The sequence below is a fragment of the Schistocerca cancellata genome, chromosome 1, assembly GCF_023864275.1.
Source record: "Schistocerca cancellata isolate TAMUIC-IGC-003103 chromosome 1, iqSchCanc2.1, whole genome shotgun sequence".
Taxonomy (NCBI): Eukaryota; Metazoa; Arthropoda; class Insecta; order Orthoptera; family Acrididae; genus Schistocerca; species Schistocerca cancellata.
The window spans coordinates 206,910,834-206,922,888 of record NC_064626.1 but is presented as its reverse complement, the minus strand read 5'-3'; the positions used below and the strand labels follow the sequence as shown (position 1 = coordinate 206,922,888).

Sequence of the window (12,055 nt, the reverse complement as noted above, 5' to 3'; positions counted from 1 at the left end):
TAAAGACTCGGAAAATTCAAATTTTCTGGAAGACAGATATTACAACACTCTTTATTTGTCAAGGTGGTATCAATCATCAGCAAAGAACATGTCGCAAGCTGCACAGATGATATGCATGTTTGGATCTACATATTGTTGTGAGTAGCTTTTCTCAGCAATGAAAAGAATAAAAATGAAGGAACGATCTGTTCTTCAGGATGCAATAATGAAGAACATTCTCTGCAATAAGGCAGCAAACACTATACTGCCAGATATTTCTGCTTGTTTTGAACAGAAAATTTAAAATTTCAGAAGTTCAATAAACAATTAAATTTCTCTTAAAATACACTCCTGGAAATTGAAATAAGAACACCGTGAATTCATTGTCCCAGGAAGGGGAAACTTTATTGACACATTCCTGGGGTCAGATACACCACATGATCACACTGACAGAACCACAGGCACATAGACACAGGCAACAGAGCATGCACAATGTCGGCACTAGTACAGTGTATATCCACCTTTCGCAGCAATGCAGTCTGCTATTCTCCCATGGAGACGATCGTAGAGATGCTGGATGTAGTCCTGTGGAACGGCTTGCCATGCCATTTCCACCTAGCGCCTCAGCTGGACCAGCGTTCGTGCTGGACGTGCAGACCGCGTGAGACGACGCTTCATCCAGTCCAAACATGCTCAATGGGGGACAGATCCGGAGATCTTGCTGGCCAGGGTAGTTGACTTACACCTTCTAGAGCACGTTGGGTGGCACGGGATACATGCGGACGTGCATTGTCCTGTTGGAACAGCAAGTTCCCTTGCCGGTCTAGGAATGGTAGAACGATGGGTACCATGATGGTTTGGATGTACCGTGCACTATTCAGTGTCCCCTTGACGATCACCAGTGGTGTACGGCCAGTGTAGGAGATCGCTCCCCACACCATGATGCCGGGTGTTGGCCCTGTGTGCCTCGGTCGTATGCAGTCCTGATTGTGGCGCTCACCTGCACGGCGCCAAACACGCATACGACCATCATTGGCACCAAGGCAGAAGCGACTCTCATCGCTGAAGACGACACGTCTCCATTCGTCCCTCCATTCATGCCTGTCGCGACACCACTGGAGGCGGGCTGCACGATGTTGGGGCGTGAGCGGAAGACGGCCTAACGGTGTGCGGGACAGTAGCCCAGCTTCATGGAGACGGTTGCGAATGGTCCTCGCCGATACCCCAGGAGCAACAGTGTACCTAATTTGCTGGGAAGTGGCGGTGCGGTCCCCTACGGCACTGCGTAGGATCCTACGGTCTTGGCGTGCATCCGTGCGTCGCTGCGGTCCGGTCCCAGGTCGACGGGCACGTGCACCTTCCGCCGACCACTGGCGACAACATCGATGTACTGTGGAGACCTCACGCCCCACGTGTTGAGCAATTTGGTGGTACGTCCACCCGGCCTCCCGCATGCCCACTATACGCCCTCGCTCAAAGTCCGTCAACTGCACATACGGTTCACATCCACGCTGTCGCGGCATGCTACCAGTGTTAAAGACTGCGATGGAGCTCCGTATGCCACGGCAAACTGGCTGACACTGACGGCGGCGGTGCACAAATGCTGCGCAGCTAGCGCCATTCGACGGCCAACACCGCGGTTCCTGGTGTGTCCGCTGTGCCGTGCGTGTGATCATTGCTTGTACAGCCCTCTCGCAGTGTCCGGAGCAAGTATGGTGGGTCTGACACACCGGTGTCAATGTGTTCTTTTTCCATTTCCAGGAGTGTAGTTGTATTTATTTATTTCCTTACTTTCTATTTCCTAAGTAGTATGACACACGTCATAGCAGCTAAAGAGTATTTGGGTGTTGATCATGTAAAGACAGTTAGGCAGATCAAAAGTCTCGCAGTGCCACCTGTCATGCTACGGGTCGCCGGCCCATTTGTCTGTTCACAACCAGTGACAATGCTCTACAGCATCACTGTACAGCACTCCCTGCTGTACAGTGATGGCACTACTCTTCATTTTCTCCCTGTTCCACTTGCAAATAGAGTGAGAGAAAAATGACTGTCTCTAAGCCTCCATACGAGCCCTAATTTCTCTTACTTTATCTTTCTGGTCCTTCTACGAAATGGATGTTGGCAGCAGCAGAATTGACGACAGTCAGCTTGAAATGCCGGTTCCCTACATTTCCTCAATAATGTTTCAGGAAAAATGGCATCTTTCCTCCAGGAATTCCTATTTGACTTCACAAAGCACTTCCATAATACACACATGTTGATCGACTCGATTGGTAACAAATCTAGTAGACTGCGTTTGAATTGCTTCAGTGTCGTCTTTCAATCTGACCTTGTTGAGATGGCAAACAATGGAGTAGTATTTAAGAATGGGTCACACTAGTGTTCCATACACAGCCTTCTTTATGAACCACTCTTTCCTAAAATTTTCCCAATACACCAAAGTCAACCATTTACCTATCCTACTCCTGTCATCACGTGCACACTCACTTTCATACTGTTTCACAATGTTACATCTAGAGATTTAATCATTATGACCATGTCAAGCAGTGCACCATCAATCCTGTATTCGAACAATATGGGACTGTTTTTCCTTATCATCTGCATTAACTTACATTTTTCTACATTTACAGCAAGCTGTCATTCATCAACCAACTATAATTTTGTCTCCATTATCTTACATCATTCTAGAGTCACTCAATGATGACACCTTCCTGTACATCATGTGGTCATCAGCAAACAGCAGCAGATTGCTGCTCACCCTCTCTGTGGTGTCATTTATGAATATAGAGAGCAAGAGCACTCCTATCAGTTATGGAAGCCACCAGCCCAATAATTCATTACCCGTATTAACAAAACACATATATGTCAACTACTTAAAAATGTAGTATGAACAAAGTTATCAAGTTATCACTTACGTGAATGATTGGTTTCTGTTCATTTGGACATGTCTGAAAGAACAAACACCACATGTAACCCACACTGTGACACATATTATGCAAATTGAAGGTGGAGGGGAGGGAGAAATGAAAAGAACTAATCACATCAGCTGCATCAGCACTTTATGTGGAATCAGTGGTGACGACTCAAACCCGGGATCTCCTGTTACTAGGCAGTTATGTTAACCTCTGTACCACCCAGACGTAGAGTTTATTGCAAATGTGCAGTATATATTGGCACCCTGCAGATCACGTATGGTGTCTGTTCTTTTGGACATGTCCAAACAAACAGACATCCCGTATTCCTATATTCGATTTGCCTCAGTGGGCAATGAATGAACAGTGTGGATGCACATTTACATTTGACCTACAGCAGGAATCTAAAATTAGCCATCATAGAAGACATGGTCAGGGACTGTGGACAGGTGACGCTAGGTGGAAGTATGGGTCAGCCGGGGAGCTTGCTGACAATTTCACTCATCGCCACTGATTCTATGTAGAGTCACAATGTTGCTGATATCATTAGTTCTTTCCCTTTCATTTCCTTTCCCCCTTCAGTTTATATAAGTTGTCACTTAACATAAATTACTTTACAACATATACCATCACAACTAATAAAACTTTCACATTTATTGAATTGGTGCTACTGAGTGTGGCATGAAGCTGACAGAATGCGTCCTGCAGCTTGCATCTATTGATACAACTTAGCTGAGAAAGTATTTGTGAGTCATCAAGTTTGAAAATTTCACCTACTGAACTGTGTGCTGATTTCGTATGGTGGTATGTGAAACACCATCTGGGATTCTGTGCAGTTGACAGAAGCCTAAGAGTATGATACAACGGAACAACTGCAAGAGTTTGGGTATCATAGTGGTTTAGAGAAGGTATTTGGTTCCACTTTGGAGAAATAACCACTTTTAGTCATGAAAATGTAAACTTCGTTTACCAATTAGCTTTTATAAATGTCAATAAAATCTACACTGATGTTCAGAGGAACCAAGGCACTGAATTACAAATATCTGGACAAGACACTGTGGAAAAGAGCACATCAAATCTTTCACTGCATAATGAATTTGATACAGATGCAACTGTTTCACTGGCAGCAGAAAATGACAAGCTAATGGAACACAAAAGACAAGCTAATGGAACACAAAAAAAGTCATCAGAGGAAATAAATAATATTAGAATTCCTTGTTAACAACAATGTCATTACAGATAGAAATTCTGGAGACAGCTTCGACTGACCAAGCCGCGAGGAGTAATTGGCTGTGGCTCTTTTTAAAGGAACCTTCCCGACATCCAATAAATGTGATTTAGAGAAAGAATGGAAAACATACATGAACTTGGCTGAAAAGAGATTTCAACCTAACTTCAGTGTCTAAACCATTGTGCCACTTTGTTCAGTAAGATGACTGAACAGTGAAACATAGCAAGAGTCATGAGAAAATAAAATGGAGAATAATTAGAGACTCATTTGTCAAATGAGGATCTAAAGCTTGGCAGATCATTTGAAGGTATGTGTAGGCAGAAAATAACAACCTCCCCCTTTTCTTGCATCGTCAGCTGGAACAGACGCATGAAACTAAAATGCCACTTGCCTTTGTCACTATCATTGACTTAAAACATAACCCTTGCACTTCACAAACAAAATGTGCTATTGTGACCAAGGATAGAACACCCTTACAGTGAAGTGGATGAACCCATGTCTCAGTGTTTTACATCCAATAATACAATACAATTTTACGTAAATGGATTTACTAAGTTAATGTCTACTATCACCACAATAATGGTAGTTTTAAATTATCATGCACATACTGTGCTCTTTTCTGAATAGCATGATTTTCAAAACAGCAACCAGCACTGACTCTGAAAACAATTACAGCAAGAAATGTTAATCACTTATTTTGCAAGAGATAATATTAAAATTATTCTTTCACACGTTTCAGCATACCTTGTATTCATTATATTCATGGAAGTAAATACAGGGTGGTCAAAATAGAGCTGTCTCCAAAAATGCTTATACGTCTGTCACAAAATAAATACATTGGTTAAAGAATAGAACTGTTCTTTACAGGTGATGATGGAAATCCACTGATGTCAATTTGGAACTGTATGTGATTTATGAAACTATGAGACAAACTTAGTAGCTCTGCCTGACAGGTGGAAGGAATAGAATTTTCGTTGTCTGCTGTGTCTCTTCCAGGCTTGTGATTATTTAAGTATACCTGGCACTTCAACTTGCTCCACAAAGGGAGAGAGAATGCCAGGAGATTTTACTTCCTTTGCTGATTGTCCTCTTCAGAGATGCCAAGGTCGCATGTGAGGTTTATACGCCACTGCCCTATCTTACTGATAACATCCACACTGTCATTTCACTTCTGCCATTTGATCCACAAATGAGATAAACAGATGTCAGATCTACAACTAACCATCAACAGTTTTGTGGTAATGCCTGGTTTACAAAATGTAACACAATTCTTTTACCAAAAACTAACCTTAACACTATCCAACAGCTGCTCAACATACTGCTGAGGATTTTCTGTGGCTTAAGTTTTGTGCTGAAAATTATGCCTGAGGTTTTGCCAACAGATTTACATACTTAAGCTGTGCTTCAAATAATTCTAGAAAATAATCTCATACTGCTTTGTCATTACTATCAATTTGTATACATTTCCACTGAATACCTAACAATGTTTACTACTCTGAGACAACCAACTTGTTACAGGCATGTGTCTACACACAAAGCCCCTCATGCATGCTCAGGCATCCGCTGCTCACACAAAAAATTGTGTCTATCATGATTTCTAATGATCTCTGTTTGCTCCTTAAATTATGTTGGCATTTCAAGACAAATACACTTTTCAGGACTGTTTCATTTTGTCCACTGTGCAAAAGTCTCCTGCTTTAATGTATATATCAAACATCTGGTCAGAATGAAGATTTGCTGGAGATAAAATGCAGTCTTTTGGAAGTCAAAGTGACAGCCATCACCTCTCATGACTTTAAGCACCTGCCAACAAATGCTGAATTACTCAAGAAGTGGGAATCTGTGCCCATGTGCATCCAAATTTAATAATACTTTTTATCTTGGTTAAGCTGTTCTGGCAGCACAACTGGCCCGGTCTTGCCAGTGTGGTACAGCAAGTCAGTACAGAACTGGGAATGATGCTGATAACTGCTGGCCTGCGTCAACATAGCACTGATGCCAGTTGGTGGTATACTTTGGATATGGGGCTACACTTGGCATGGTCTGCACCTTAACAGGACTGGGAATGGGAGGGTGGTAGAGTTAGTTAGTGAGAGTATAGAAGATGGGCATGGTACCATACATGGTCAAATACCTGTTGTCACTGGTAGGGTAAATCATCCCTTAAGAGGGGATGTACGTAAAATTGGTCAAAACTGTTGAATCTTTCTTCCTGGCACTAGATAGTTATGTAACACATACTTTTACCAATGAAAATTTAAACTTCATTGCCTCCAATTTTCAAAGTTAGTTCATGCTACAAATTATGTAAAACCCATTTCGTTTCAATTAGTGCATGGTGCCATACCCCTTTTCTATATGACTCTGTCCTCGTTTGTGATATTTTATTATTTCCTTCCACCAGTGAAAACATCTGTACAGTATAGAAGGCTGTGAGGCCATTTACAGAACAATCATTTACGATTTATTAAAGAAATCTACACATGGCTGAACATAAAACTCAAACGAAAGCTTTTAGAACCTCATGGAGAAGAGATACCAAAATACAACATTTTGCTCATCTACTATTCTTAAAATTTCCTCATATGATGCTAGTCTGGAGTTGGATAATGATAACACTGAAACAGTCAGGACCCTTATGAGACTAGGATTTGATGCCGGTTGCTTTACTGAAGAAGAGTGATGATGTGGGTATTGCTACTTCTAAAATGTCAATGAAAGATATTGCCAAAAGGGCACAACAGAAGGATGAAACTAAAAGTAAACAGGTATGTGAAGACCAGAAAGGCCAAATGTATGGTTATGACCAACATTACGGTGTTTATTTCTGGTATAAATGCTAATAATATCTTTTTTGTGCATCTCCCGTGAATTTCATTTTTTAATATATAAAGGAACATTTTCCACTGACTGACTGCAGATAAAAAAGTGAAATTTAGCAGTGTTTCATACACATAAATTAAAAAAAAGTGCTGCTAGATTTGTAAGAATGATATTAAAAACTGGTACACAGACTTATTTATCTAATTACTAAGAATAACTTACTACATTTTGAAAGTGATAAATAAAGTAAGCTCTTAGAAAATGTTCCTTATGTGGTAGTACATGTTCTAAAAGTGTCCAGCAATGCCTTGCCAAACTTATTTGACAAAAAGAATTGAAAAAGAAATAATCCAGATTATAACCAATACAACAATGACACCATGTGCAGAATTTGGTTCCATTAACTCTCAAAGTGTGAAAGTTACATCAACTTATATGTAACCATATATTTTCTCATCATATGCCCTCCCTTACAAATTTCTCAAGCAGTTTAGAGATTTTTTCTATAGATAATGTTGAGGTGGAAATTGAAATATTGTCTTTAAAAAACAAAACCCCATCTGGGTGGGATGAAATATCCACAACTGGAACGAGGTTGTGTGTTATATCATTTCACTATCACTGTCACTTGTTATAAACCAATCCTTTGAGCAGGATTGTTTTCAAATTAAACTGAAATGCACTGAGATAAAATTGTGATTCAAAAAAGGATCAACAGAAGGTGTAGAGAATTACCACCTTATCTCTCTTCTGCCAGTCTTTTTCAAATTGTTTGAAAAGACTGCAGCAAAACAAATGGAAAACTTCCTTACTATGAATGACATAAGTTTTAAAAACCAATTTGGATTCCAACAAGGATAAAGCACTGTAAAAGTGGCAATAAGGTTAATCAAAAGATATGCTCATCATTAGACAAGAGTAGAAATGTTATAGGAATCTTCTGTGATCTGACAAACCATCTGCTACGCTCCCTATTTCTATTTAAATTACTGAAATAAGAAATCAGGGGCACTACTGTACAATAATTCAACTCTTACTTGATAGATAGGAAACAATAAGTAACAGTAACTTCAAATTCAAGCAATTACTCCTCAAACAGGACAGAATTTGCCAAGGAGTCCCACAAGTTTTGATTTTGGGCCACTATCTGTTCCTTTTCTATATAAACACTACCACTTGCTACTGATGCTCATTGAGTTTATTTGCTAATGATACATAAATTCTAATCAAAAATGAGGTGCCTGAAAAAATTCCAGAAAGTGTTAAAAATACTTTAGAAAAACTTGAATCTTGGTTCTATCAAAATGAAGTACAACTGTATGTAACTAAAACCAAATCAATGCAATTTAAAACTAAACCATAAGAACAAAGTAAAATAAAACTAACTTACAAAGATCAATATTTCACAGAAGCAAACTGTTAACTTCAAGTTGAACAAATATATTTCAAGGAAGATGCAAGACATGAAAGTCACAGATCAAGTAAACAGAGTAAGACATGTGTACACTTTGACAGTCAAATCATAACTGAGTCCAAGTCTAGCAGCCGCTGGCTGTCTGGCTGGCAGACAGCGCCGCTTGTAGAGGACATGCGTAACTGCGCGGCGGCACTTTGAAAGATCGGTGAGTCACAACACAAACCATGTAATGTTCTTAGGCCTAAATCTTGATAAAAATATGAAGGGGAAGGTATATACTGCCTGTTTAGTAAATAACCTGAATAGCCTAGCATTTGTAACATGTATTTTGTGAGGTGCCACAAACAGAGATGCCAGAAGGACAGTCTATCACTGCTAATTTGAGACAGTTATTTGTTATGCCATAATCTTCTGGGGGAATTCAGCAAGTGTAGCAGGGCTCCTAGTGTTACAAAAGAAAATAATTAGAAATACGTGTGTTGCCAAACAAATGGAATCCTGTTGACTATTCTTTAAAAAATTTAAAAATACTATCCATTCTCTCCCTACACACATAATGTGTCGATTTTCTTACACAAAAATCAACATATACTTGACCTTTTCCTCCAAAACTCAACACAAAGATAATTTTAACCACCAGAACAAAAGGGGTAAAAATTTACAATAAAGTAAAAGGCAGCTACATATTTAACATGGAGGTTCATTAGCTAAAATGATTACTCTTTACTCTTCTCATGGAAAGGAAATATGAAGAAATAACTGAGCATAGTTTCAAAGTTTGAACAAGGGAATTACGACTTTTTGTGTACTGAAATCTATAATTAATAATGTGCACTTGTATCTCAGAAATGTATATAAAATAATGTAAATATTTGTATTTCTCCTAAAATGTTACTGTAAAACCTGATATTTCTCCTATACATCAAATAAAACGATTTGAAAACTGTATGTAACGAGATGAATAAATCACATTTTGCAGGGCTGGAGAAAGTTTTCTGAACAGCCTGGAGGGAGTGCAAGGGGTATAGCAGCATATTTGCTGTTCAGCAGTCACCCAACAGGTGTCCTTAGCGTGTGCAGCGACACAGTGCAAATCACAGAACATATCCAGCAGGGTGGAATTTCCTCTCTCCGGCCATCCTGATTTAAGTTTTCCATGCTTTTCTAAATTATTTCAGACACGTGCCAGGGTGGTTCCTTCAACAAGGCCACGGCTGACCACTTGTCCCATACTCATACAAACATATTTATACATTCTATGTGTATGAGTATTTTTAGCTACTTATTTTCATTGTACGTATTATGCTCATAAATCTATATCACTGTGAAATGATCCCTTTATGAATAAATAAATCAAATCAAATGCTTTAAATGCCCTATGGTACTCCTCTGCATGCCTAATGCTACTGTAGCAGCAAGTCATACAATTAAAAAACATGTAAATTTCATGAGGAAAGTTTCTGGGATTAGCATATTTTATCAAATCAAGAGTGCTTATTAAATATATGTAACTAAAGCTGTCATGTTACATTAAGCAGTAAATCATTTATTTTATGGAGTTGTTTTAGCTCACCATTTTTAAATCTTTCACAAAATTTTCGAATAGATGCTAACGATGCCAAGTCACATGTTCTGCAATATACATACTTATTCTTGCTTTCGAGAACGATTTCATGTCTTGACTGTAATAGACATACAATACAACAAATGAAATTTGTTCAGACATTTTTAAAAATACTTCTATAAGTACTTTAAGTTTAACTTGTACATATTATGACTAATATATAATAAGACTAATACAATGTCAGGACTTATGACATTACCTTTTCACACTTTTGAATGTCACGACATGCCATGACAACAGTGGCTCCTCGGAGTGCAAGTTCTCGAGCTGTCTCCTTCCCAATTCCTGTGTTAGCACCGGTAATTATTACTACCTTGCCATCAGCACGTGTTTTATTTTCGTATTTAGGACCTCCAGTATATTCTCTGTAACATAATAATAACTTATAATTTTTTGAGGCTATAGCAGCAGTACTATGCAGTCAACTAACCACATTATGCGTACAGGCCTAGTTCATACAGTTAAAACACAAATAACTGTTTCTGTGTCACTCATTTACCTTAAAATTAATTATACAGCCTGGTTTTTGAAGTGTTCATGAAGCTAACATTGAGTGTCATGCAATATAGCATTTTGGTTACTGCAACAGACACCCATTTTTATGCATCACATAATTTAACCAATCCATGCAGAAATGATGTCATGAATTCTGCCATCAATTCAAATTAAAACACAGCTGAGAAGTAAAATTTGTCACTGCTCAAACAATTAAAAACTCATGGATTTTGGCCAGATTGAAATGTTGCTTTCTGAATAATTAATAAAACATGCCTCAAACATTTAATTAATGGTAAAAGACATAAAGAATAAATTTTTTCTGTGTAAATAAATCTGTAAATTAAGGAGAAAAGATCACAATTTAATATAAAAACTGTATTTTTTACTGTTCATATAAAGAAATGATTATATATCGAAACTTGATAGAAAATGCTCTGTAAAGCAAGTTGTAAGGCAGTCGCCATAATTTGCTTTGACTGTATAAAAGCAGAAGCTATGCCCCCCCCCCCCCCCATTTGTTTTTGATTGCTGTCTCATAAAATGTAAGTGTTGATCTCGTATCTGTAACCTTTTGTTAAATAATGATGTTAACTTAAGAATAAGAGTCATGTTTGAATCAAGAAACCTACTTTCCTCTTCCATTAATGCCACATCTCAATTTACTATGTTGCATTTTAGAACTTTTTCAAGCTGCAGCAAAGGAGAGTTGCTGTTGAATTGTTTTGTGGCCACAGTCAAGTGCTACTAGTGTTCAATCAGCATTTAATTTATCGAACTTTTATTTCAGCATTCCTGAGAACCCTTTTACCAATCTTTTCTATCAGTAACTGGGCAATGTAATTATGCGAACTGCGTAATTTTGAGATATACAATACCATCGGTCAACGGTCTCATTGGTCTGATGGGAATCTGATGCTGGATGGCAGAAGGCTAATTCATTATTCAGCAAGTAAAAATTTTCTATGCACCAGTTTACCATGTCAGAAGCTTTGCCACCAGCAGATGTGATTTAAAAGTTTTATACTAATTTATAATAACAGTAATATTATAAGATATGTTGTGGGAGGGTAAGATGATATTATAATTCAAGTGGTCTTATATGACATCAGTGAAGTGCTCTGCACTATAATAAATATTTTGAAACATTCTCTTAAGACATGAATATTTCCATTCATTTTCAAGTATGCTCTAATAAACCCATTTTACAAAAAGAAAAATACAACCAACTGTTCGTCAAATTAAGGTTCAAAGTTTTTTTTTTTCCCGTTATCATCGTAAGCATTCAAACACTTAGTGCAGTGCCAGTTAACTAAAAACTGAAAAATGAATGAACTATTTGGCACTCATTCATCAGATTTTTGGAAACATCATAGTCTACATTTACATCTACATGGTTACTCTGCAATTCACACTTAAGTGCCTGGTAGAGGATCATCGAACCATTTTCATACTACATCTTTACCATTCTACTCCCGAAAGGCGTGTGGAAAAAGGAACACCTAAATCTTTCAATTCCAGCTTTGATTTCTCTTATTTTATTATGATGATCATTTCTCCCTGCTTAGGTGGGT

At 38.4% G+C, this 12,055-nt stretch overlaps 1 protein-coding gene across 1 annotated transcript in view; it reads right to left on the bottom strand.

Moving 5' to 3' along the window:
* Positions 1-12,055, bottom strand: part of LOC126168940 (retinol dehydrogenase 13-like) — a 92,932-nt gene that overhangs the window by 15,243 nt on the left and 65,634 nt on the right. The window contains exons 2-3 of the mRNA XM_049920599.1: positions 10,186-10,351; positions 9,936-10,044 (exon numbers count right to left, since the gene is read on the bottom strand). Of these exons, the coding sequence (XP_049776556.1) occupies positions 9,936-10,044; positions 10,186-10,351 (275 nt within the window). The remainder of the gene's footprint in view (positions 1-9,935; positions 10,045-10,185; positions 10,352-12,055) is intronic.